The sequence below is a fragment of the Orycteropus afer genome, unplaced genomic scaffold (assembly GCF_000298275.1).
Source record: "Orycteropus afer afer isolate SDZICR_OR568_19922 unplaced genomic scaffold, OryAfe1.0 scaffold00074, whole genome shotgun sequence".
Classification (NCBI taxonomy): domain Eukaryota; kingdom Metazoa; phylum Chordata; class Mammalia; order Tubulidentata; family Orycteropodidae; genus Orycteropus; species Orycteropus afer.
In genome coordinates this window covers 11,050,820-11,075,832 of record NW_006921661.1, presented here as the reverse complement: position 1 = coordinate 11,075,832, position 25,013 = coordinate 11,050,820, and the positions used below count along the sequence as shown (strand labels likewise).

General features: G+C 39.5%; 2 protein-coding genes across 2 annotated transcripts in view; one reads left to right on the top strand and one right to left on the bottom strand.

The window, feature by feature from the left end:
* LOC103197176 (olfactory receptor 52L1-like) overlaps positions 1–10,919 on the top strand; it is a 17,859-nt gene extending 6,940 nt beyond the window's left edge. The window contains exon 2 of the mRNA XM_007941052.1: positions 10,360–10,919. Coding sequence (XP_007939243.1) covers positions 10,360–10,919 — 560 coding nt within the window. The remainder of the gene's footprint in view (positions 1–10,359) is intronic.
* Positions 10,920–23,750: 12,831 nt separating this feature from the next.
* The window catches only part of RRM1 (ribonucleotide reductase catalytic subunit M1), a 43,848-nt gene continuing 42,585 nt past the window's right edge, over positions 23,751–25,013 (bottom strand). The window contains exons 17-18 of the mRNA XM_007941002.2: positions 24,811–24,999; positions 23,751–23,939 (exon numbers count right to left, since the gene is read on the bottom strand). Of these exons, the coding sequence (XP_007939193.1) occupies positions 23,751–23,939; positions 24,811–24,999 (378 nt within the window). The remainder of the gene's footprint in view (positions 23,940–24,810; positions 25,000–25,013) is intronic.

Below are 25,013 nucleotides of genomic sequence, written 5' to 3'. Positions count from 1 at the left end.
ACTAATTTGTCAGAAATAGATAACATATTGAAAGGGCAAAGGAGTAGAATTGATGCAATGGAAAACAGAATTAATGAGATTGAAGACAAATACCTGAATTCTTCTTTGGAAAGGGATCAATCAGAAAAAAAGATCAAAACAAAATGAAGAAAGCCTAAGGTTCATGTGGGATACCTATCAAAAGGTATCATGACTTATGTGTCATTGGAATTCCAGAACAGGAAGAGAGAAAAAAAACACCAAGAAAATTGTCCAAGATTTGTTGGAGGAGAACTTCCCTGATATGATGAAAGATGAGACTATATCCATTCAGGAAGTCCAACAAACCCCAAACAGGATAGACCCCAAAAGAAAAACACCAAGACACATCATCATCAAACTCACCAAAACCAAAGACAAAGAAAGAATCAGGACAGCAGCACAGGAAAAATGAAAAGTTACCTACAAGGGGCAACCAATAAGACTAATCTTGAATTACTCGACAGAAACCATGCAGGTAAGAAGACAGTGGCATAGTACATATAAAATACTGAAAGAGAAAAATTTCCAACCAAGAATTATGTATTCAGCAAAACTGTCCCTCAAATATGATGGTGAAATTAGGATATTTCCAGATAAGCAGAAATTAAGGGAATTTGTTAAATCCAGACCAATCTTACAAGAGATGCTAAAGGGAGCCCTTTAGACAGAGAAGCAACAATAGCTAACAACAACTGATCATTAACACACATGGTGATATAACCCAGAAACCAACCCAGCTATGGAAGTATCCAAAGTAAATAAGCCTACAAGATTGTAAACAGGGAACCAGAGATACCAACCAACAAATGAGGACAACTACGAACCAAAAAGAGGGGAAAAAATCTGTGTCATTACAGAACTTCTAGATGCTAGGGAAGTCAAGACAACTACAAGATAGAATGGACTGTTCTACACTTGGGGAAAAAAACTATAAATCACAGGGTAACCTCAAAGAAAAATTAAAAACCTTCACATCAAAATAAAAAAGAGGACCAGCATAAATATTCAGCAAATACTAGAACAATAGCAATGAAGGAAGTGATCACATGATTCATAAACAAAACAAGCTCAGCATAGCAATTATATGGAACAAAGAAATTGACACAATGAGAAAGCACATGACAAAAATGACAGCAACAAATTCATATTTGCTGATAATTACATATCTGGCAAGGGACTTATCTCTAAAATTGATGGAAAACTCCAATGCCTCAACACCAAAGGAATTAACAATCCAGTTGAAAAATGGGCAGCAGACATGAGTAGACACTTCACCAAGGAGAATATTCAGGTAGTCAGCTAATACATGAAAAGATGCTCACAATCAATGGCCATCAGAGAGATGTAAATCAAAACAACAATGAGATATACCATCTCACCCCAGCACTGATGGCAAGGTTCAGTGAGACAGAAAACAACAAATGCTGGTGGGGATGTGGAGAGATGGGGACTCTCATACACTGCTTGTGTGACTGTGAAGTGACACAACCATTGTGGAAAGCAAGATGGCAACTCCTTAGAAAGTTGAAATTGGAGATACCATTTGACCCAGCAATCCCATTACTAGGTATATATCCCAGAGAGGTGAGAGCCAGGATAGGAACAGATACATGCATGCTCATGTTCATCACAGCACTATTTACAATAGCAAAAAATGGAAACAACCTACGTGCCCATCAGCAGAAGAGTGGATGACCAAACTATGGTACACACACATAGTGGAATGTTATGCAGCACTAAAGAATAAGGTTGAGTCTGCAAAACACCACATAATATGGATGAACTTGGAGGACATTATGCTGAGTGAAATAAGTCAATCACAGAAGGACAAATGTAGTATTAGTTTGTTGTGTGGAGGGTCAAGGAAAGGTTTATACATGGAGGGAAACTTTCTTTGTTGGTTGCCAGGGATGGGAGGGGAGGAGAGGGAACACTGCAAAAAAAAAAAAAAAAAAAAGCATTGACCCATGTCACTTTAGTTTTGTGTATTTCACTGTACATAAATTGTATTTCAATAAAATGCATTAAAAAATCTGTAAATGGCATTTGAGACTTTGTGGAGAGTAGTAGAATTGACACGAGTCTTCAGAATGGGAAAATTCATTCTCATTTTCAGGAAAAAAAAAGATGGACTTTCAGTCTCTACAGACTAGCAAATATGATGTTGATTTAAAGTAAAATGATTTATGAGAACCATCAAGTCATACCAAGGCTAATTTAATATCCATCGTGGACAGGATCCACGTCATGTTAACAATGTTATCTGGGAGGACAAGGAGAACTGTGGACCAGAAGCAAAAACAACTCACTGGATTAATATCTGGTTTAGTAACCATACCAAAGAGTATGAATTAATTACTATTGATACCTGCCTGAAGGAGCCACCACCACCACCACTCCAATCCTGCTTCTGTGGTTCCTGGCTTTTCACAGCAGAGTTCACACAGTTACCTTGTGCCCTAGCTCCTAAGTCTCCCAGACTGGGGAAGTAAACACCTCAGCAACTTCAGTGTATACACACACACACACACACACACATATCAACCCAAATCAGGTTGAATCCAGGATTTGATATCTCTGTCATGACCACTGTCCTCAAGTGTCCTCTCCTGCCTCACATTTAAGTCACTCTTGAGTGTCTACATAGCTCTCAAATTGCAAGAGCTCCTCCTCAGATGAGCCCCAGGTCAGCCCAGTTGGTAATACCCAGCCTCTGCCTGCTATTGCCCAAGGCCTTGGGATGGAGCCTAACCTGAACTCTGACTTGGCTCTGAGCCTCTAATAGCTCATCTGTGAAATGGGGGTAATCCCTCAGTAGATGTGACTGCTCTGTGAGAAACAGCAAGAGCCATATAAATGAAAATGTCTGTACACTATCACCTACACTCAGCCCCTCTCCCTAGTCTTCCCAAGAGAGAGACCGATTGGTCTAGGTTTCTCACAGTTTCCTCCCTTTAGTTTCTGGAAGTGACTCCTCACTAGGAAACTCCTTAGGCCCCTCCCCTGGGGCCACATGCTTAATTATCCATCCCTCCCTTTCAGTCTCATAGCTCATCTAGGAGCTGGGCACTGACTTCAGGATTGACTTTCCAGAGGTGAAACCAAAGCCATAGGCTTTGACTAGAGACCACTATAGGCAGCCACGGTAAGGTTGGGGGTGAGGGAGACATGAGATTTATGGGGGCTTTGGAAGCAGGTAAACCTGAGATTGAAATTGAACTCCATCTCTTAGCATTGACAAACCTGAGTTCAAATCCCAGTTCTATCATTTAGTACCTATGACACTTGTCTTTTTTAACTTTTTATTGTGATTTGGGTGAAGGTTTACAGACCAAATCAGTTTTTCATTGAACAATTCATGCACATTTTGTTTCTTATAACTGATCCCCTCAATGTAACATCACTCATCCCAATCCCCTGGTGTTTCTTGTTCCCATTCTTCCTTTTTTCTGTCTTCAGAAATTTGTCCTTGAGCAAATGCTGCCCTTTTGATCTCAAATGGTTGGTTGTTCTGAATGCCTATCTCCCTAGTGTTATTATAACCTCACAGACATATTGTTTGATTGAGCCACGGGGGTGAGTTCAGTTCCAGGCCCAAAGGATGACTAACAGCTATAGTCTCAGGGATTCAATCAGTCTCTTATCTGACCAGTAAGCCTGGTCTTTTTAATTATTTGAGCTTCATTCCACATCTTTGTCCCACTCTATCCAGGACCTTCTATTGTGATCTCTTTCAGAACAGTTAGCAGTGGCAGCCAGGCACCATCTAGTTCTTCTGGACTGAGGGTCGTGGAGGCTGGGGGGTTCACTTGACCCACTAAGTGCTTTGGACTAATTGTTTCTGTGTGTCTTTGATTTTCTTCACTTTTATTTGCTCCTGACAGGGACCGACCAATAGTCACACCTTAGATGGACACTCACTGGCTTTTAAGATCCCAGTCACTACTTACCAAAGTTAAGAGGTAGAACATTTCCTCTGTGGACTATGTTGTGCTAATTGACTTTGATGTCCCCCAAAATGATGGTCTCAAGCTCCCAGGCCCAGCATTTCATTCTCTCAAGGTTTTTGGTTATGGCTAAGAAGTTTTCCTAACTTTGCCCCTGTATGTTCTATTATATTCATGGACATATTTGCAGCATTTGTAAATACACATGTAGAAATATTCTTGTCAAACCTATATATAGTCGTGGGTATAGTCCCATTCACCTTCCCACAGCTTCTGCATCTATCTGTGTATCCACTCATAGGTTATTGTTATTATTCTTATTGCAGGATTGTGTATGTAATAGTATTTCTCTCTGTTGCCTTTAACTCTTGTACTCCTCCAGTGTCTTGACCATTTTTTGCTGACCTCTCTCTTATTGTATATTGCCTTCCCCTTCAACAAAGTTAGTATGTGTCTACTCTGGAGGTGTAGTGCCTAAGGCATTTGACTGCTAACCAGAAGGCTGGCAGTTCAACCCCACCAGCCACTCCTGGGAGGGAAGATTGGACAGTCTACTTCCACAGTGATACCACCCTGGAAACCCAAGGAGGGGTTGCTATGAGTCGGATCCGACTGCACAGCAGTGAATTTGGTTTGGTTTTGGTACCCTCTAGTTAGTAGTTTACCCTGCTTCCCCCCACCCCCAACTCCTGTAGCATAGTGCCTAAAGCACTTGACTGCTAACCAGAAGGCTGGCGGTTCAAACCCACCAGCCACTCCTGGGAAGTAAGGTTGGGCAATCTACTTCCGTAGTGATACCACCTCGGAAACCCAAGGAGGGGTCACTATGAGTTGGGTCAACTCGACAGCACATGACAACAACAACAAAAAACACCCCTGATAACCATCAAAGAATGTTTCTTCTTGTGTGTAAACATTTTCTTGACTTTTTCTCTTTATAATAGTGGTCTCATACAATATTTGTCTATTATACTCTTAAAGTTAACTTTTCTAAAAATAACTGTCCTCATTGCTAAACAGAGATTAGTAAATAGTACTCATCTGTTGGAGCTGTTATAAGTATTAAAGAGACACTACATGGAAAACACTTGGAACAGTGCCTGGATTATAGTAAGTATTCAATAAACATTAGTTCTTAATATTACTGGAGACAAATATTGCAGCCTAACCGATGTTGTCTTGTGTGTGGAGTGTGAGGGGGCAACTGTGGTATAGAGGGAAGCATCCTGGAAGATCTAGGTTTGAAGCTGGATTCATCTTTCTAGGTGAGGTTGAGCAAGTCTGAGTCTTGGTAGGGTTAGTTTTTAAGTCATATGGTTATTTTTTCACTCCACCTCAAAGGGCTGCTATAAATGTCAAGTGAGAATGCTTACTAAAATCCCTTTGTGCATTCATTTATTCCTTCAACACAATACACACTGAGCACCTGTTCTGCAGTAGGCTCTGTGCCAGACATGGTTTCCTCACCAGAAACACTTTTCAGTCTAATAAGCAATTACAGCATGACTCCAAAGTTTTGTGGCAGTCCAGGGAAGGAGCAGCTACCTCAGTCAAAAGACAGGCTGAGGGTAAAATTTGGCTACATATCCTGAAGAAGGTGATATTTGAGCTGGGTTTTGAAGGAAAAAGAACTACTTAGGCATAAGTGGAAAAAGGAACAGCATTTGCCAACACTCAGAAGCATGGAATAGCATAATGATTCTGGAAACTGTAGGTGGTCCCTCAGGGCTGGGCGCAAGAGCATAATTTGACATTTATGGGAGCAATATGAAGCCAAGCTACTGAATTTGAAACTTTGTTCTATCACTTACTACTTGTGTAAGCTTAGGCACATTATACCCTGCACCTCAGTCTCCTCACCTGTAAAATGGGGATAAGGTTGTGAAATGTCTCATAAGGTTGTGAGAATTCAATGAGTTAATACAAATCATAGTACTTAGAACAGTGTCTGGCACAAAGTGAGTGATCAAGAAACTACTGTGTTGAGGCACATTAAGAGATGTACTTAGAGAGATAAGATGGGGATAGAACATTAAAGGTCTTCTTTGCTAAGCTAAGAGTTTTCCTTTTATCTGGAACGCAGTGGGGAGCCACTAAAGAATTTGAACCACAGAAGTAAAATGTCAGCTTTTAAACGGCTGCATAGTACTCCACTGTATGCTTTGCCATAATTTTTAAGTCAGTTATCTAATGATGGATATTTAGTTTTTTCCAGTGTTTTGCTGTAATAAACAAGATTGTCATTATTTGTCAGTTTTATAAACTATTAAGTTCTACATAATAATTTGTTTTGAAAATAAAAGTTTTTCTGCTAAAAACTAAAACAAAGTAAAATATCAGATTTGCATTTTATATTACTCTCTTGGAAAACTGCATGCAAGATAGATTTTATAAGGGTGAGGATAGAGGGAAGAAGTGATAAATTTGTAGTTTGGAATAATAAGGATTAAGACAAAGATAGAAAGAATTCTAGTAAGAAAGTCGAACATAAAGGAGTTTGAGAATAGTTAGATGATGGGGTGGGTGACAGGAAGAAATCTGCAATAACTCCAGATTTGTGGCAGAAGGAAAACGAGGCAATCCACTTTTGTAAAGATTTACTGCCTCAGAAACCCAACAGGGATCACTATGGTTAAGAATCAACTTGATGACAGTGATTTTTTTTTAAGCAAGTTACAGTCATAGATTTAACAAGTCAATGAATCTATAAATGTAAGTTGGAATCATGGCTTTAGAAGAATTTTACTGAAGAATGATACATAGAATGAGAGAAACAGTGGGCAGAAAGCACAGATAACACTGTAATCTAAAACAAAATTCTCAAGAACTGTATACCCATGAATCACCTTGGGATTTTGTTAAAGTGCAATTTCTGTTTCAGAAGAGTTTGGGGTTCTGCATTTGTAATAAGCAACCAGGTAATATCAATGCTGCTGGTCTAAGGACCATACTTAGAATAGAAACTGTAAAGAAAGCAAATGATGGAAGAGAAACTTGTAAAAGAGTCTCAATCCAAACAGAGAACAAACCCAGCAGCAAATTGAACAGAAAATATTTAACATAAAGAATTATTAATTACAACAGGGGCATGGAATAATAAGGGATTGACTGCTGTTGTTGTTGTTAGGTGCTATTAGGTTGATTTAGAGTCTTAGGGGACCCCCTGTGACAGAGTAGAACTACCCCACAGAGTTTTCTTGGCTGTGGTCTCTACAGGGCCCGGGTGGCACGGTGAGTGGTTAAATACTTGGCTACTATCCAAAGGTGGGAGGTTGGAACCCACCAAGCCACTGTGAGGGAGAAAGATACGGCAGTCTGCATCCGTAAAGGTTACATACAGCCTTGGAAACCCGATGGAGCAGTGAGTCAGAAAGGCAGATCATCAGGTCCTTCTCTCACAGAACTAGTTGTTGTTGTTATGTGCCATCGAGTCGGCCCCGACTCATAGCGACCCCTCCTTGGGTTGCCAAGGCAGAATCACTACGGAAGTAGACTGCCCCATCTTCCTTCCGAGGAGTGGCTCATGGGTTTGAACCGCCAGCCTTCTGGTTAGCAGTCAAGTGCCTTAGGCACTATGCTACCTGAGCTCTAGTAGGTGGCTTCAAACCTTCTACCTTTGGGTTAAAAGCACAGCACTTACCTGTTGTACCACCAGGGTTCTTTAAGGGGTTGACCAGTAACAAGTAAAACGAAGAGGGCAGAACAAGATGTAGAAGTGTTAATTACTTCCCCAGCAATTAATCCACTGAACAACGAATAAAAACAATTAGTGTAGAACCTAACTTGCTGTGTAAAGTTTCACCATAAACTCATTAAAGTATTATTAAAAAGTAAAAAGAACTCTAAAGAATATAGGAGTAGCCACTACAACTAGGTCTGAGAGATACAACTAGGTCTGAGAGAAGAGCCCCCAATCCCCACCCCCTGCTGTCCCATGGAGTCCAGCCTTTGTGGAATGGGACAGGGAAGTGATACCGTGCTAATGGAACTTGCTGGAAACTCACCATCTAGGAAGTATTTCATCAGAGGCCCCCTACTGTAAGACTACTCCAGAGGGTTCCAGGGGAAGCTGCTCAGCCATTAGTGCTCCTGGCCTTCATGCACTGTAGAGGCTGGGCCCTGCAGAACCTATCCATTCTACAGGAGCCTGGTGAGAAAGTGCAACGGGAACTAGGAAGCAAACCCCCTTCCCTCCCACAATGTCTCTCCAGTGCCCTCCACCGACAAAGTTTAGCATCATGCCAGCTGGCAAAGGAAAATTGAGCACAGATCCATTTTCAGAGTGGACAGAAAGGATGAATTTTGAGCTGAGAGATAATAAACTGATAACCAGCATAAAGATAAAGCACAAGTGGTTGGCAGGGAGTTCATTTGGTTTGAAAAGATCCTGCCTCTCTTTATATCTTATTATCTACCTCATCGGCTACAATAGTTATAATATTGACTATTGTTACAATAGTCAAGCAAGTGTCCATTAGGTCTAACAACTAGTGGTAGGGTATTCAAGCCCACAAACCAAAACTGGTAGGGTATTCAGGCCCATGGCATGTCATACATTGGAGGGCAGTTGGGAACAGAAGCCAGAATGCAGTGGTTGAGGAGTGAGTGGGAGGTGAAAACATGCAAAGGGGAGCCAAAAGGCTGTAAAAGAAAACTTGGAAACTAGAAAGCGGAATGGAATTAAAGAACATTTATTTTCTCTAACGGCAGAGGCTTGAACTTATTCATATGCTGAGGGGAACAAGGGAAGAATGCGATTATATTCTGAGGATAAAAAAGTATATAATCTAACACACAGGCAGAAGAGAGAGAAGTGACATCTTTCACTGGGAAATGAAGGAAGAAAGAAAAGATGAGCACAGTGGAGGGCGGGAAGGATTTCTTGTCTGTGGCTGTGACTTTTACAGTGAGTGTCTCTGCAGAGAGCACACGATGTCTGGCATCTTCACCTCAGCTCTCCTGTCTGTCCCACTCCCCTGTTATTCGGATCACTAAGCCTTATAAGGTAGTTTAGCTGTATTGGTTTCACCCCTACTAGTCTAGCAGTACATTTCCCAGAATCCGAGTTATTATGTCTCAAAAAATGTATATCAGTGTTGCTTCCTTTTACCATCGTCCTACTCCCACCTTACCCTCACCAACAGTGCCTCTTAAGAATCTACAATAAGAAGTGAACTCATTACTGAATCTCATACCCTTTGATATCTGCTCCTTTAATTACATGAAGATCTGGCCGAGACTTTGAAATTACTGCTATAAGAGCCAAATTAAATGTTTAGCCTCTTCCCATCTTTCTTCTGTTCCTCATTCACCTACTCAGCAAGTGGTGTTGAAGCATCTCCTGTGTGCCTGCAGTAGTTCTGTGCTTGAAGCTCCAGCAAATGCACCAGAAGTATGCTCTAAGTTCACTCTCCTGAACTTACATTCTGAAAGGAAAGTAAGATAATCATCCACAACACTGAGGACAAGGCCAGACAGTGGGCACCGCAGTCAGTATACAGGTGCTTAGGAAGGGAGCAGTATCTTCAGTTTGTCATTTGTGGCCCAGGAAGACCAGTAGTCTTTCTTAGAACTTCCATCTGTCCTTGTCACAGTGCCACAAAAGTGAAGCCACCTTTCCTGGCTGGTTACTCTCTTCTTCTTGTTTCACCTTGAACTCATCCCTCTTCCCCTCTTATATAATACCTACTTTTCTTCCTAATCTTTCAGTCAGTACTCAAATACCTGGGACATCACAGATAAACAAGTCTCTTGTAAGTTTACATTTCATACATGAGGCCAAGAGCTCCCTGGGGATAAAGAATTCATCTTTTAGCTCCCACAATACCTGGCTGTTTATGCCTCAAAGGAATAGCTATATACACATGAGCAGGTGGATTTTTGTAACAGACCTCTCAGGACCTAAAATAGAAATAGGCTTTCGTCCATTGACCACTTTCTTCTAGCCATTTTGTTTTCATCCTCACTCCTGGGGCAGGCCCAGGGCCAAAACTAATGGATGAGGATGGAAATATCAGCACCTTCAACATCTCGCACACCAGCTTCTTCCTGATGGGCTTCCCTGGGTTGAAAGAGTGGCGGCCCCTCCTGGTCTTGCCTCTTACGTTCCTCTATGTGTTCATCATCTCTGCCAATGCCTTGGTCATCCACACAGTGGTGACCCAGCGAAGCCTGCACCAGCCCATGTATGTGCTCATCACCCTGCTCCTGGCTGTCAACATTTGTGCTGCCACCACTGTAATGCCCAAAATGCTGGAAGGGTTTGTGCATTATGCCAACCCAATCTCACTGCATGGCTGCCTGACCCAAATGTTCTTTATCTACTTCACCCTCCTTCTGGACTACAACCTCCTGTTGGCCATGGCCCTGGACCGCTACATGGCCATCTGCCACCCACTCCGCTACAGTGACCTGATGACCTCCCGCCTGCTGGGCCTGCTGGCCATTCTTGCCCTGACAAGGAGCCTGGGAGTGGCAGTGCCCTTGGTGGTGCTCACCTCACAAGCTCAATTCTGTTGGACAGCAGTGATCCGACACTTCACCTGTGAATACATTGCACTGCTAAGTATAGCTTGTGGAGATCTGACCTTCAACAACAGGTTGGGGCTGGCTATGCGGTTGGTCACTGTGACCTTTGATCTGGCCCTACTGGGCGCCTCCTACACCCATATCATCTATGCTGCCTTCCGGATCTCTTCTGGGGGAGCTCGAGCAAAAGCCTTGCATACATGTGGCTCCCACCTGCTTGTCATCCTCACCATCTACCTCTCTGGTCTTTCCACTTCCATTGTCTTCCGAGTGGCCAAGACTGTGTCTCAGGATGTCCAGAACCTGCTCAGTGCCATCTACCTGCTGCTTCCAGGAGCCTTGAATCCTGTCATTTATGGGGTGAGGACAAAAGAGATTCGGCAACATGTAGAAAAGATGCTCTGTGGAAAGGAATCAGCCTAAGAGGTTGGGGGAAAGTCAGAGGCTGCAGAACATGAAAGTGAAGGAAAACTGTGAGATGAGAGGACTTTATCAACTTGGGAAGCTCTGGGTACAGGAAATATGTAGATGGTACTAAGGATAGGCTGAAATTTCTTGAGTAGATTATTATAGACTCTATAGCAGACCCATTGTTGGTCAGCTATTGCTTGCTGAATTCTTAGAGCAATCTTTGTTTTCATCGCAATAATAAAACTGCTTTTATGTATATGTCCGTCTTAGTTTGTTTTCTTCCCCCTAACTCCTGAAAAAGCTCTAATTATTATCCAGATGTATGAAGCTTCACTGGGAGTTGTATATAGCAAGTCATACAGACCACAACCTAGCCTGCACACCCAGTATGAAGCAAATCCATACTCCAGGCCCTTCCCTGGGGCTGAATCTCTCCCAAATACAGAATAAGACTTTACATAAATCCCCAAACCAAAAAACCCAACCCGTTGCCATTGAGTCAATTCCAATTCATAGTAACCCTATAGGACAGAGTAGAACTACCCTATAGGGTTTCAAGTCTATAAATCTTTGCAGAAGCAGACTGTCTCATCTTTCTCCTGCAGAGTAGCTGATGGATATGAATTGCCAAACTTTTGATTGGCAATCAAATGCTTTAACCACTATGTCACCAGGGCTCCACATGAATCCCCAATCTCACCAAATATACTGGCCTTGAGAACATTAGAATTTAGGCACACAGATTGGATTCTAGGGTTCTAGACAGAGATAAGCCCTGGTCTGAGGCTGCTATCTGGCACAGGTAAAGAGGTCAGGCCTACCTGAGGCATCCAGTCTAGGCCACACAACCAAGGCAGGTCCTGCACTAGGGCCTCTACTTTGACTCAGACACATAGACAATGTCTTCTCTGGAGCCCAAGACTGACCCAAAGACCAGACTATGTCCTGATCTGAGACATTGCTGTTGTTGTTGTTGTTTGCCATCGAGTCGGCCCCGACTCATAGCAACCCCTCCTTGGGTTTCCGAGGCAGTATCACTACGGAAGTAGGAATGCCCAACCTTCCTTCTGAGGAGTGGCTAGTGGGTTTGAACCGCCAGCCTTCTGGTTAGCAGTCAAGTGCCTTAGACACTATGCTACCTGAGACATTAGTCTAACTAAAACCCACAGGTCAGGCCATTCTTCCCACTTAGCCTGTGTGATCTATCTATAATGTAATCAGTTATCTCCTGCTTAAATACCTTCCACAGTTCCGCCATCCAGAATGTAGTTCAAGTTCTTAAATATATCACACAAGCCTCCCTATGTGACCACAACCAATCTCTTCAGTTTTATCATCTACTGAAAGTCAGTAACAGAAATAAAATGGGAAAATTCCCAAATATATAGAAATTAAACAACACAGGGTTAAACAACCAATGGACCAAAGAACTCACAAGGAAAATCATAAAATACTTAAAGAGACTAATGAAAATGAAAGTTCAACAGACCAAAACGTACGAGGTGCAGTGAAGTTAGTGCTAAGAGGAAAATTCTAGATGTGAATGACTACATTTAGAAGGAAAAAAAACATATCAGTAACCTAACTTTACACCTTGAGAAACTAGAAACGAGGAGAAAATTAAGCCTAAAACTACCAAAAGAAAGGTATAAGGATTAGAATGAAGATACATAAAAGGATAGAAAAACAAGACTCAATTTAAAAACTTGGTTCTTTGAAAAAGAGCAGTAAAATCAATAAACATTTGGCTACAGTAAAAAACAAACAAACAAAAAAAACACCTAAATACACAAATAACTAAAATTAGAAATGAAAGTGGGACATTACTACTGACTCGATAGAAATGAAAAGCATTACAGAGAATACTATGAACAATTCTGTCATTCATCTGTCAGTTTGTTGTACTGTGGTGGTTTGTGTGTTGTTGTGAAGCTTGAGGCATTACCACCACTATTTCAAATACCAGCAGGGTCACCCATAGTGGACAGGTTTCAGTGGAGCTTCCAGACTAATAAGACAGGGAAGAAGGATGGAGCCATCCACTTCTGAAGAAATTGGCCAGTAAAACAACGTCTGCTATTTTACTGGAAAACTTTATGAATATCCATGAAAAATGTTGATATAGGACCAGAAATTGAGTCCCACAGATTGGAAGGCGCTCAAAATACAACTGGGAAGGTACTGCCTCCTCAAAGTACAGTTGACCTTAATGACATGGAAGGAGTAAAACTCTCAAGACTCACTTACTGATGAGGCACAACTCAAAAGTGGAAGAAACAGCTGCAAACATCCATTAATAATCAGAATGTAGAATGTATGAAGAATGAGTCTAGGAAAATTGGAACTTGTCAAAAATGAAATGAAACAATAAAGACCAACTTCTTAGGCATTAGTGAGCTGAAATGGCTTGATATTGAAATCAATCATATGGTCTACTATGCCAAGAATGACAAATTGAAGAGGAACAATGTGGCCATCACAAAGAATGTTTCAAGATCTATCCTGAAGTACAATGCTGTCAGTGATAGGATAACATCCATAAGTTTACAAGGAAGACCAGTTAATACTACTATTATTCAAATTTATGCACCAACCACCAAAGCCAAACACGAGGAAATTGAAGATTTTACTACCTTCTGCAGTCTGAAATTGACCAACCATGTAATCAAAATGTATTATTACTGGTGATTGGAATGGAAAAGTTAGAATCAAAGAAGAATCACCAGTAGTTGGAAAATATAGCCTTGGTGATAGAAATGATACTGGAGATAGAATGATAGAGTTTTAGAGATAGACCAACAACTGATTCATTGCAAATACCATTTTCAACAATATAAATGGCAGTTACACACATGGCCTTCACTAGATGGAATACACAGGAATCAGATCAACTATATCTGTGGAAAGAGGTGATGGAGTAGCTCAATATCTTCAGCCAAAACAAGGTCAGGTGACTGGAAGAGATCATCAATTGTGCATATGCAAGTTCAAGTTGAAGCTGAAGACATTAAAACAAGTCCATGAGAGCCAAAATATGACCTTGATTATATCCCACCTGAATTTAGAGACTCATTGAACACCAATGACTGAAAACCAGATGAATTGTGGGATGACATCAAGAACATTATCCATGAAGAAAGCAAAAGGTCATTAAAAAGACAGTAAAGGAAGAAAAGACTAAAATGGATTTCAAAAGAGACTCTGAAACTTGCTCTTGAATGGAGTAGGTTAAGCAAATGGAAGAGATGACAAGATAAAAGAGCTGAACAGAAAATTTCAAAGAGCAGCATGAGAAGACAAACTCATAATGTGCAAAGACCAGGAGTTAGAAAACCAAAAGGGAAGAATACACTTGGCATTTCTCAAGTTGAAAGAACTGGGGAAAAAAAATTAAACCTCAAGTTGCAATATTGAAAGATTCTATGGATCTTATGATGTTTCAACAAAATAGAAGCTCTGGTAGCATAGTGCCTAAGGCAGTTGACTGCTAACCAGAAGGCTGGTGGTTCAAACCCACCAGCCACTCCTCAGAAGGAAGGTTGGGTAATCTACTTCTATAGTGATACTGCCTCAGAAACCCAAGGAGGGGTCGCTATGAGTTGGCTCCAACTTGAGGGCACATAACAACAACAACAGCACAGGCAAAATATTGAATGATGCCAGAAGGAATACACAGAATCACTGTACCAAAAAGAATTAGTTGATGTTTATCCTTTCAGGAGGTGGCATATGACCAAGAACCGATGGTACTGAAGGAAGAAATCAAAGATGCACTAAATAAACCTCCAGAAATTGATGGAATATCCATTTAGATGTTTCAACAAATGGATGCAGTGCTGGAGATACTTATTTATGCCAAGAAATTTGCATCAGTCACCTAGCCAACTGACTAGAAGAGATCTATATTTATGCCCATTCCAAATAAAGGTGATCCCACAGAATATGGAAATTATCAGACAATATCATGAATATCACACATAAGTTAAACTTTACTGAAAAAATAATTCAAAAACAGTTAAAGTAGTATTTCGAGACAGGGAACTTCCAGAAATTCAAGCTGGATTCAGAAAAGGACTGGAATAAGGGATATCATTGCTGATGTCAGATGGAGCTTGGCTGAAATGGTTGAAATTGATGAAATATGAGAGCATATACATTCAGGAAGTGCAATAAAGCCCAAACAGGATAGACTACCAAAGAAAACCACCAAGAGATAACATAATCAAACTTACCAAACCCACAGACAAAGAAAGGATCCTGAAAGCAGCACAGGAAAAACAAAAAGTTACCTATATAGAGCAACCAAAAAGATTAAGCTCTGTTTTCCCACCAGAAACCATGCAGGCAAGAAGGCAACAGGGTGATATATATAAAACCCTGAAAGAAACCAATTGCCAACCAAAACTTAGATACCCAGCAAAACTGTCCCTCAAATATGATGGCAAATTTAGGACATTTCCAGATAAACCAAAATTAAGAGAATTTGTTAAAACTTGGCCAACCTCACATGCTAAAAGGAATCCCCAGGACAGAGAACAAACAACAGCAGACAAAAATTGATGACTAACACACATGACAACATAACCTAGAAACCAACACAGACATAGAAGCATCCAAAGTCAAATAAACTTGTAAGACTGTAAACAGGAAACCAGAGACATCAATTGGTAACTGAGTACAACTATAAAGCAAAAAGAGGAAATAGTGTAGATACAGTATAGGCACAGAACTTCCAAATGGAGAAGCCAAGATGATTTTAAGATAGAACATACTGTTCTAAACTTGGGAAGGGAATTATAAATCACAGAAAAACCTCAAAGAAAAATAATAAATCTTCACATCAAAATAGAGGACTTGCACAAATATTTAGCAAATACTAAAATAGCATTGAAGGACATGACAACATTATTCATAAACAGAATGAGCTCAGCAGAGACAATTATATAGAAGAAAAAAAGAAGCAACACCATGAAAAAACACATAACAAAATGACAGCAACAAATTCATACCTGTAGACACACTCTTTGGAGTGATCCATTGCGGGAGAACAGAAGGGCAGTGTTTGCATAGGGAGATGACTTGGGGAGTGAGAGTGCATGGGAGGGAAGGACACAGGGAAGAGGTAACTACAGGGAGTAAGTGGAAAAAAAAAGCTGTTACACTGTGGAGAATTGTAGTCAATGTCATGAAACAAAATGTGTATGAACTGCTGTATAGGAAATGAATTTGCTCTGTAAACTTTCACCCAAATCACAATAAAAAATTAAAAATTAATAAACAAAGAATTTACAAAATCATAATTTATGTCCTTATGCAGTTAGTGTGTGCAATAGGAATATCAAAAGTATTGGGGGAGGGGGATGACTACCAAACATTACAGAAAAAAATTAAAGACCTAAAAAAATGAAATGATACCCTGTGTTCATGGATTGAAAGCCTTAATGTTGTAAATAAGATTGACTAACTATAATGAAATGATATAACCTTGATGCACAGCTTTTCTGATTTTAAACCACACAGTACTTCCCTTGTTCTGTTCAAATGACTGCCTCTTGGTCTATATACAGGTTCCCATGATTACAATTAAGTGTTCTGGAATTCCCATTCTTCACAATGTTATCCATAATTTATGACCCACACAGTCAAATATCTTTACACAGTCAATAAAACACAGATAAACATCTTTCTGGTATTCTCTACTTTCAGCACAGGCCCATCTGACATCAGCAATGGTATCTCTCATTTGACATCCTCTCTTGAATACAGCTTAAATTTCTTGGTGGATGTACTGCTCAAGAATTTTTTAATTATCTTCAGCAAACTTTTATTTCCATATATTAATGTTATTGTTCCAAAATTTGTGCATTTCAATGGATCACCTTTTAGAATAGGCATTTGTATGGTTCTCTTCCAGTCAGTCAACCAGGTAGCTGTCTTCCAAATTTCTTGGCATACAGGACTGGACCCTTCCAGCATTGCATCCCTTTGTTGAAACATCTCTATTGGTATTGTCAATTCCTGGAGACTTATTTTCACGAATGCCTACAGTGCAGCTTGAACTTCTTCCTTCAGTACTATCAGTTCTTAATCATATGCAACCTCCTCAAATGGCTGAACATCGACAAGCTGTTTTTGGTATGTTGTTGTTAGGTGCCGTCGATTTGGCTCCGAGAATGAAACGCTGCCCAGTCCTATGCCAGCCTCATAATCCTTGCTATACTTGAGCCTATCATTGCAGCCACTGTGTCAATCCATCTTGTTTAGGGCTTTCCTCTTTTTGGTTGACTCTCCACTTTACCAACCATGATATCTTTCTCCAAGGAATGGTCCCTTCTGACAACATGACCAAAGTAGGTGAGACGAAGTCTGGCCATTCTCACTTCCAAGGAGCATTCTGGCTGCACATCTTCCAGGACAGATGTTAGTTCTTTTGGCAGTCCATGGCACCTTCAGTATTCTTCGCCAATACCGCAACTCACAATCAGCTCTTCTTCGGTCTTCTTTATTCATTGTCCAGCTCTCACATGCATATGGGACGATTTCAAATACCATACCTTGGGTTAAGTGTACCTTAGTGTTCAATGAGACATCTTTGCTCTTCAGCACTTTGAAGAGGTCTTTTGCAGATTTGCCCAGTGCAATACATCATGTGATGTCTTGACTGCTACTTCCATTGGTGTTGATTGCGGAACCAAATATGAAATCTTGGACATCTTCAATCTTTTCTCCATTTATTATGATGCTGCTTACTGGTCCAGTTTTAAGGATTTTCGTTTTATGTTGAGATGTAATTGACACTGCAGACTGAAGTCTTTAATCGTCAACAGTAAGTGCAAGTCATCCTCACTTTCAGCAAGCAAAGGTGTTTCGTCTGTGTATTGCAGGTTGTTAGTGAGTCTTCCTCCAATCCTGATGCCACATTCTTCTTCATATAATCCAGCTTCCTGGATTATTTGCTCAGCATACAGACTGCATAAGTATGGTGAAAAGATACACCCTGACACACTCCCCTCCTGATTTTATACCATGCAGTATCCCTCTGTTCTGTTCAAACAACAGCCTTCTGGTCTATATACAGGTTCCTCTTGAGTACAGTTAAGTGTTCTGAAATTCCCATTCTTCTCAATGTTATCCATAATTTGTTATGATCTACACAATCATATGCTTTTGCATAGTCAATAATTATTAACACAAGTAAAACATCTTTCTGGTATTGTTTGCTTTGATCCAAGATCCATCAGACATCAGCATATCGGACATCAGATATCCCTCATCCACATCCTCTTCTGAATCCAGATTGCATTTCTGGAAGTTCTCCATTTTTTAATCATCTTCAGCAAGATTTTACTTGTGTGTGTTATTAATGATATTGTTAGATAATTTTCACATTCTGTGGGATCACCTTTCTTTGGAATGGGTACAAATATGGATCTTTTCCACTCAGTTGGCCAGGTAGCTGTCTTCCAAATTTCTTGGCATAGACACTAAGTGAATGCCTCCAGCATGGCATCCATTTGTTGAAACATCACAATGGGTATTCTGTCAATTCCCAGAGCCTTGTTCTTTGCCAATTCCTTCAATGCAGCTTTGACTTCTTTCTGCAGTACCACTGGTTCTTGATTATATGCCACCTCCTGAAATGGATGAACATCAACCAATTCTTTTTGATACAGTGAATCAGTGTGTTCCATCTTCCTCTGATGTTTCCTGCATCATTCAATATTTTGTCCATAGAATCTTTGAATATTACAACTCGAGGCTTGAATTTTTTCTTCAGTTCAGCTTCAGAAATGTCAAACATGTTCTTCCCTTTTGGCTTTCTAACTCCAGATCTTTGCACATTTCATTATAATAACTGACTGTATTCTTGAGCTGCTCTTTAAAATCTGTTCAGTTTTTATTTAGTCATTTCTTCCATTTGCTTTAGCTACTCTCCATTCAAGGGCAAGTTTGAGAGTCTCTTCTGACATCCATTTTGGTCTGTTCTTCCTTTCCTGTCTTTTTGACTTTTTGCTTACTTCATGGATGTTCTTGATGTCATCCCACAGTTCCTCTGGTTTTTGGTCACTGGTGTTCAATGCATCAAATCTATTCTGTAGATGGTCTCTAAATCCAAGAGCGATATAATCAAGGTCTCTCATGGACATCTTTTCATTGCCTTCAGTTTCAACTTGAACTTGCATATGAACAGTTGATGGTCTGTTCCACAGCCAGCTCCTGGCCTTCTTTTGGCTGAAGATATTGAGTTTCTCCATCACCTCTTTCTACAGAGGTAGTCAGTCTGATTCCTATGTTCTTCATTTGGTGAAGTCCACATGTATAGCTGCCATTTGTATTGTTGAAAAAAGGTATTTGCAATGAATATGTCGTTGGTCTTGCAAAATTCTATCATGCAATCTCCAGCATTATTTCTATCACCAAGGCCATATTTTCCAACTACCAGTGATTCTTCTTTGTTTCCAACTTTTGCATTCCAATCATCAGTGATCATCAACACATCTTGATTGCATGTTTGGTCAATTTCAGACTGCAGAAGTTGGTAAAAATCTTCAACTTCCTCATCTTTGGCTGTCGTGGTTTACGTGTTGCTGTGAGGATGGAGATTATGCCACCAGTATACCAAATACCAGCAGTGTCACCCATGGTGGACGGGTTCCAGCAGAGCTTCCAGACTAAGGCAGACTCACAAGGAGGAAGGGCCCATCCACTTCTCAAAAAATTAGCCAGTCAGTCTCATGAATAGCAGTGAAACATTGTCTATTACTGGAAAAATTTATGAATATCCCTGAAACCCTGTCCGATATAGTGCCAGAAGATGAGTCCCTGAGGTCAGAACACAGTCAAAATGCAACTGGGGAAGAGCTGCCTCCTCAGAGAAGAACAAACCTTAATAACGTGAATGGAGTAAAGCTTTCAGGACCTCCATTTGCAGATGTGTCATGACTTATAATGAGAAGAAACAACTGCAAACATCTATCATCAATCAGAACATGGAATGTGCAAAGTATGAATATAGGAAAATTAGAAGTTATCAAAAATGAAATGGAACACATGAAAATTGATATCCTAGGCATCAGTGAATTGAAATGGACTGGTTTTGGCCACTGAGTCAGACAACGATATGATCTACTATGCCAGGAATGACAAATTGAACAGGAATGGTGTGGCATTCATCATCACAAAGAATGTTTCTTTGATCTATCCTGAAGTGCAATGCTGTCAGTGGTAGGATATTATCCATATGCCAACAAAGACGACCAGTTAATACTACTATTATTCAAATTTATGCACCAACCACCAAGGCCAACCATCAATGTTTCCTCCTGTTGTAGACAGAGTCACTATGAGTTGAAAATGACTTGACATCACCCAACAACAATATATTATTGTAAAGATGTCAATACTATCCAAAGCAATCTACAGATTCAAGACAATTCCTATCAAAATCCAACACACTTTTTTGCAGATATAGAAAAGTTGATCCCAAAATTCATTTGAAATTACAGGTGTTCTCAAACAGCCAAAGCAATATGGAAAAAGAACAAAGTTCAAGAACTCACACTTCCCAGTGTCAAAATTTACTATAAAGCTATAGTAATTAAAATAGTGTGTTCTGGTATAAAGATGGACAAACAAAACAACAGAATAGAATTAAGAGTCCAGAAATATATCCAAACGTCTATGGCCAACTGACTTTCAACAAGGGTATAAAGTCCATTCAATGGAGAAATAGTCTCCTCAAGAAAGGGTGCTAAATTCCAAAAGCAAACTCATTGTCATTGAGGCAATTCTGACTCACAGTGACCCTCACTGGGTTTCTGAGGCAGTAAATCTTTATACAGAAGTACACTGCCCCATCTTCCTTCCACAGAGCAGCTGGTGACTCTGAACCACCAACCTTCTGGTTAACAGTTAAATGCTTTAGGCACTGCAATACCAGAGCTCCGTAAATGATGGTAAGACAACTGTATTTGAGCATGCTATAGAATAAAATTGGACCGCTACCTCACATCCACCATACACAAAACTTAACTTAAAATGAATCAACAGCCTAAATATAAAAGCTAAAACCATAAGAAAATAGGGGTAAATCTTCATGGCTTTGGATTTGGCAATGGATTCTCAGATTGACATTGAAAGCATGAGAAACAAAAGAAAAAATAAATTGAACCTCATCAAAATTTAAAACTTTTGTGCATCAAAAGACATTATCAGGAAATTAAAAGATAACCTACAGATGGGGAGAAAATATTGGCAACTCTAGACTTAATATCCACAACATAAAAAGAAATCCTGCAATTCAACAACAAAAGGACAAAAAAAAAAATCAATTTAAAAATGAGCATAAGACTTGAATATATATCTTTCCAAAAAAGATACACAAATGCTCATAAGCACATAAGATGCTCAGTATCATTAGTCATTAGGGAAACGTAAATCAAAACAAGTCATAAAAGACTACATATTGTATGATTCCATTTAAGAAATGTCCAGATTAGGCAAACCCAGAGAGAAGTAAAATAGTGATTGCTTAGGGGGCTGGAGATGGTGGAAGGAAGGAGAGTAATTGGTAATGGGCATGGGATTTTGGGGGGATGTTAAAAATGTTTTAAAATTCTGGTGATAGTTACAAAACTCTGTGAATATATCAAAAACAACTGAATTGTACAGTTTAAGTAGGTGAATTGTATATGAATTTTATCTCAATAAAATCATCATTTTAAAAAGGAAAAAAAGGTCTTAATAGGACAAGCAAGAAGAAAAAAGCTATGAGGCAATAGCCCTTACAAAAAAAAAAATCTAGGTTTTCAAAGCAATGTGGACACTTTATGTTCCAGTGGGTCTTGAGACCAAGCCCTTAAGAAGAAAGCCAGCTCAAGAGTAGGAAGAAATTTGTGTCAGAGGGTGCTAAGAATTAAATGGTTTAAAAATGTTTAACACTAAGTTGCTGTAAAAATGTAAGTAGTATTATTGGTGTCTGAAATCAAGTAATAGAGATGTACTTTCAGCAGCTGTTCAATGTGTTTCAGATTCTCCAGCTGGGCAGTCTTTCCCTGTACCTTTAGTCAAAGAACAAAATCTGATCTATACCATTTTGGGGATAAACCTGTGTGTATACATCAACAATTATGCATAATATTTGGCACAAGGTCAGCACACTCAACCAGTATTTCTCAAATAAACAAATAAAAAACAAAAGTAATGACTGAAAAGCCACCCAACTTAATTCCATGACAGTCATTCCTCTCTAGTTCTACTTCATACCTGCAGATCCTGAGAATTTTAATTAGGAAGGGCATAAAGATAATTTTCACTTTATATAGAATGTAAAGTGAAGAACAATTACAGTGATGAGAAAGCTGTATATTACAGGTTAATTTCAACAATCTCTGAAATAGTTACAGAAATTATTTCATATTAGAGCATCATTGAGGAAAATAACAAAATAAGTGGCTAAGAGTCCAGAATTAACAGATGAATAGTCTTTAACGTGCATGTGAAAATTAATTGGAAATAAATTTGGCTAATTTGCTGAGGATATAAATAAAATTGGTAACCCAAAGTCAGTTCTTCATAGAGAAATACATGTTAATCAAAACCAAAAACATCCAGAAACAAGAAGACATTGACCAAAATATAAGACAGAAATACTCATTTTATACATTAGAAAATAAATAAGGATTTCCATGGCTTGGAACCGTTTCATTCCTGTTTGACCCCTTCTGAGAATTTGTCTTCCCATCCAGAGATACTGAATCCTAATTCTACATTTCAGCAAGATCCCCAGGTGATTCTTATGGATTCTCCAGGTGATTCTTATAAGCCGAACCTAAATGAATCAGTTCAAAGCCCTAAAGACTTTAAGTCACTTCATCTTTTTCAATCTATTTCCTTACATGCAAAAGTAGCACTTAATAATGCAGGGTACATTCTGAGATATAGAACACTGAATTAAGCACAAGCCATCAGAAAAATCCAATGAAAACCACTGGAGCAATAAAGAAAAGGGACTTAAAGCCTTAACACTGTAATTTTCTTTAAAAGGCCCATGAAAATTCGGGAGGACATTTTACTAACTAAAGGTGCTAGTGCTACGTCTCCGTATCAAAAATGGAAAAGTAGCCACACTCAAAAAGAGCACCACTTAGTGTAATAATAAGGGATAAGCATATGTTTGTTTGTATGCATGCATGGTTAAAAAGAGAAAAAAGGCATATATTAAAATTAGAATTCCATATAGATTCTAAGTAATATGTTTTAAAATATTATTCCTGAACTCTCAAGAGAAAAAACTAATTTTTCAGATTTGACATTTGTATGAAAATAAATGACAAAATTCATCTGACACAGTCACTTAGAAATGTTCATCTTTATTTCAGATGATCTATAGGGCCTTGTCCAGATAAATGTCCTGGAGTAAGTCAGAAGAAAACAAGAATAAAGAGCCATTCTTGGATGACTCTGACGAGTTACTGATATGAATAAGGACTCAGTTTTGCTTTTAGGGACCCGACCCACCAGTCAAAGCAGCAAAACTAAGTCACCTTACCAAAACTGAGGTCATCAGAAACGGAGTGCCAGAAGGGTGATGAAACCCTACTTAATCACTCCCTATTTGCAAGATGACTTCTTCTGCTCTTCTACTGCTTTTACTAATACATTAATTTTAAAAAATTATTACCTTCATACCATATAGAAAGAGTACTTTAAATCAAATGATCCTTTTTTCTACAATAAGGTCCAGCCAAGCCTTACCACCTCAAGCAAACCCACTCCACCCATCTACAATCAAGAAGCAGTGTGGCTGTCAAAGAAGTGCTGGTCTCTTCTGGGCCTTTCTTCTCAGGATCCACACATGAGACACTCATCTCTATTCTCCAGCGAGCACACCATGGCTGCTGTGTTTCTCTCCTTTTCTTCCTCCTCTTTTGATGCCTTTTCCTTATCTTTCAGCTTCTCCTTATTTAGAGTGAACTGGATTGGATTAGCCGCTGGTCTTGTCCTTAAATAATACATCCCAGTCTTCAAACCCTACAAGAGATGTAAAAATAACTATTAGAAGAAACCATTTCTAAGACGACTAGACATTCAAGACCAATGTTTAAAATACATTCCCAGAAGCCAGTTCAACTCTCTTCTAAACCTGAAATTTCATCTCCATTAAGAAGCCCTTTCAAAAATGCTTAGAGTGTAGAAATCACAGCTATTATCCTGTTCTTTACCCCTACATAGGCTTATCTATTTAAAACCCACTGCCATCGAGATAATTCCAACTCACAGCAACCTCCTTTGGGTTTCCAAGGCAGTAAATCTTTACGGAAGCAGATTGCCCAGTCTTCCTTCTATGGAGTAGCTGGTGGGTTTGAACCGCCAATCTTCTGGTTAGCTGTCAAATGCCTTAGGCACTACGCCACCAGAGCACTTTATCTATTTAGAAATGTCAAATATTTTTGTTCTCTAGCCTGTTTTTTGTTTTTATGCATATGACTGCTAAGTTTGCCAAAGACAGTATCTCTGTCTTAGGTTATAACTATTTGGAGGGCTAGACTGTGTCTCTGTATAGCAATAAACTATGACTACTTCAAGGATAAGAAAGACCAGTTAAGAAGTTAAGAATAATGGCAGTGGGGGGGAAAATGGCAGTGGAGTAAGAAGAGTTTCAAGAGACAGTAAAAAGGAAAAACCAATACAACTTGATGAGTGAAGAAAAAGGAAAGGGAAGATCACAGGTAACGCCAAAGTTTCAAACCTAGGAAATGATTTAATTTGAATAGAAACAAGTCCTAAGCAAGAGTTAGTTTTGTACAAAAGCTATAGATTGGTTTTAACATACTAGATTTAAAGTAAAAGAAGGACTTATAGGTGATAATATTTAATAGGTAGCTAGATTTCTTCCACCAACCTGCTTCCAGCCATAGAAATGCATACTGGTGAGTTTGCCGTAGTTAGGCTCAGCAATGTGGATGTTCAGAGACTGGCTTTGATCGATGAAAGCTCCTCTCTCAGCTGCCATCTTGAGTACGGTTTTTTGAGAGATTTCCCATACCGTCTTATAAAGTTGCTTCAGGTCATCAGGAATTTCAGGTATGCTCTGAAAAAGGGAAA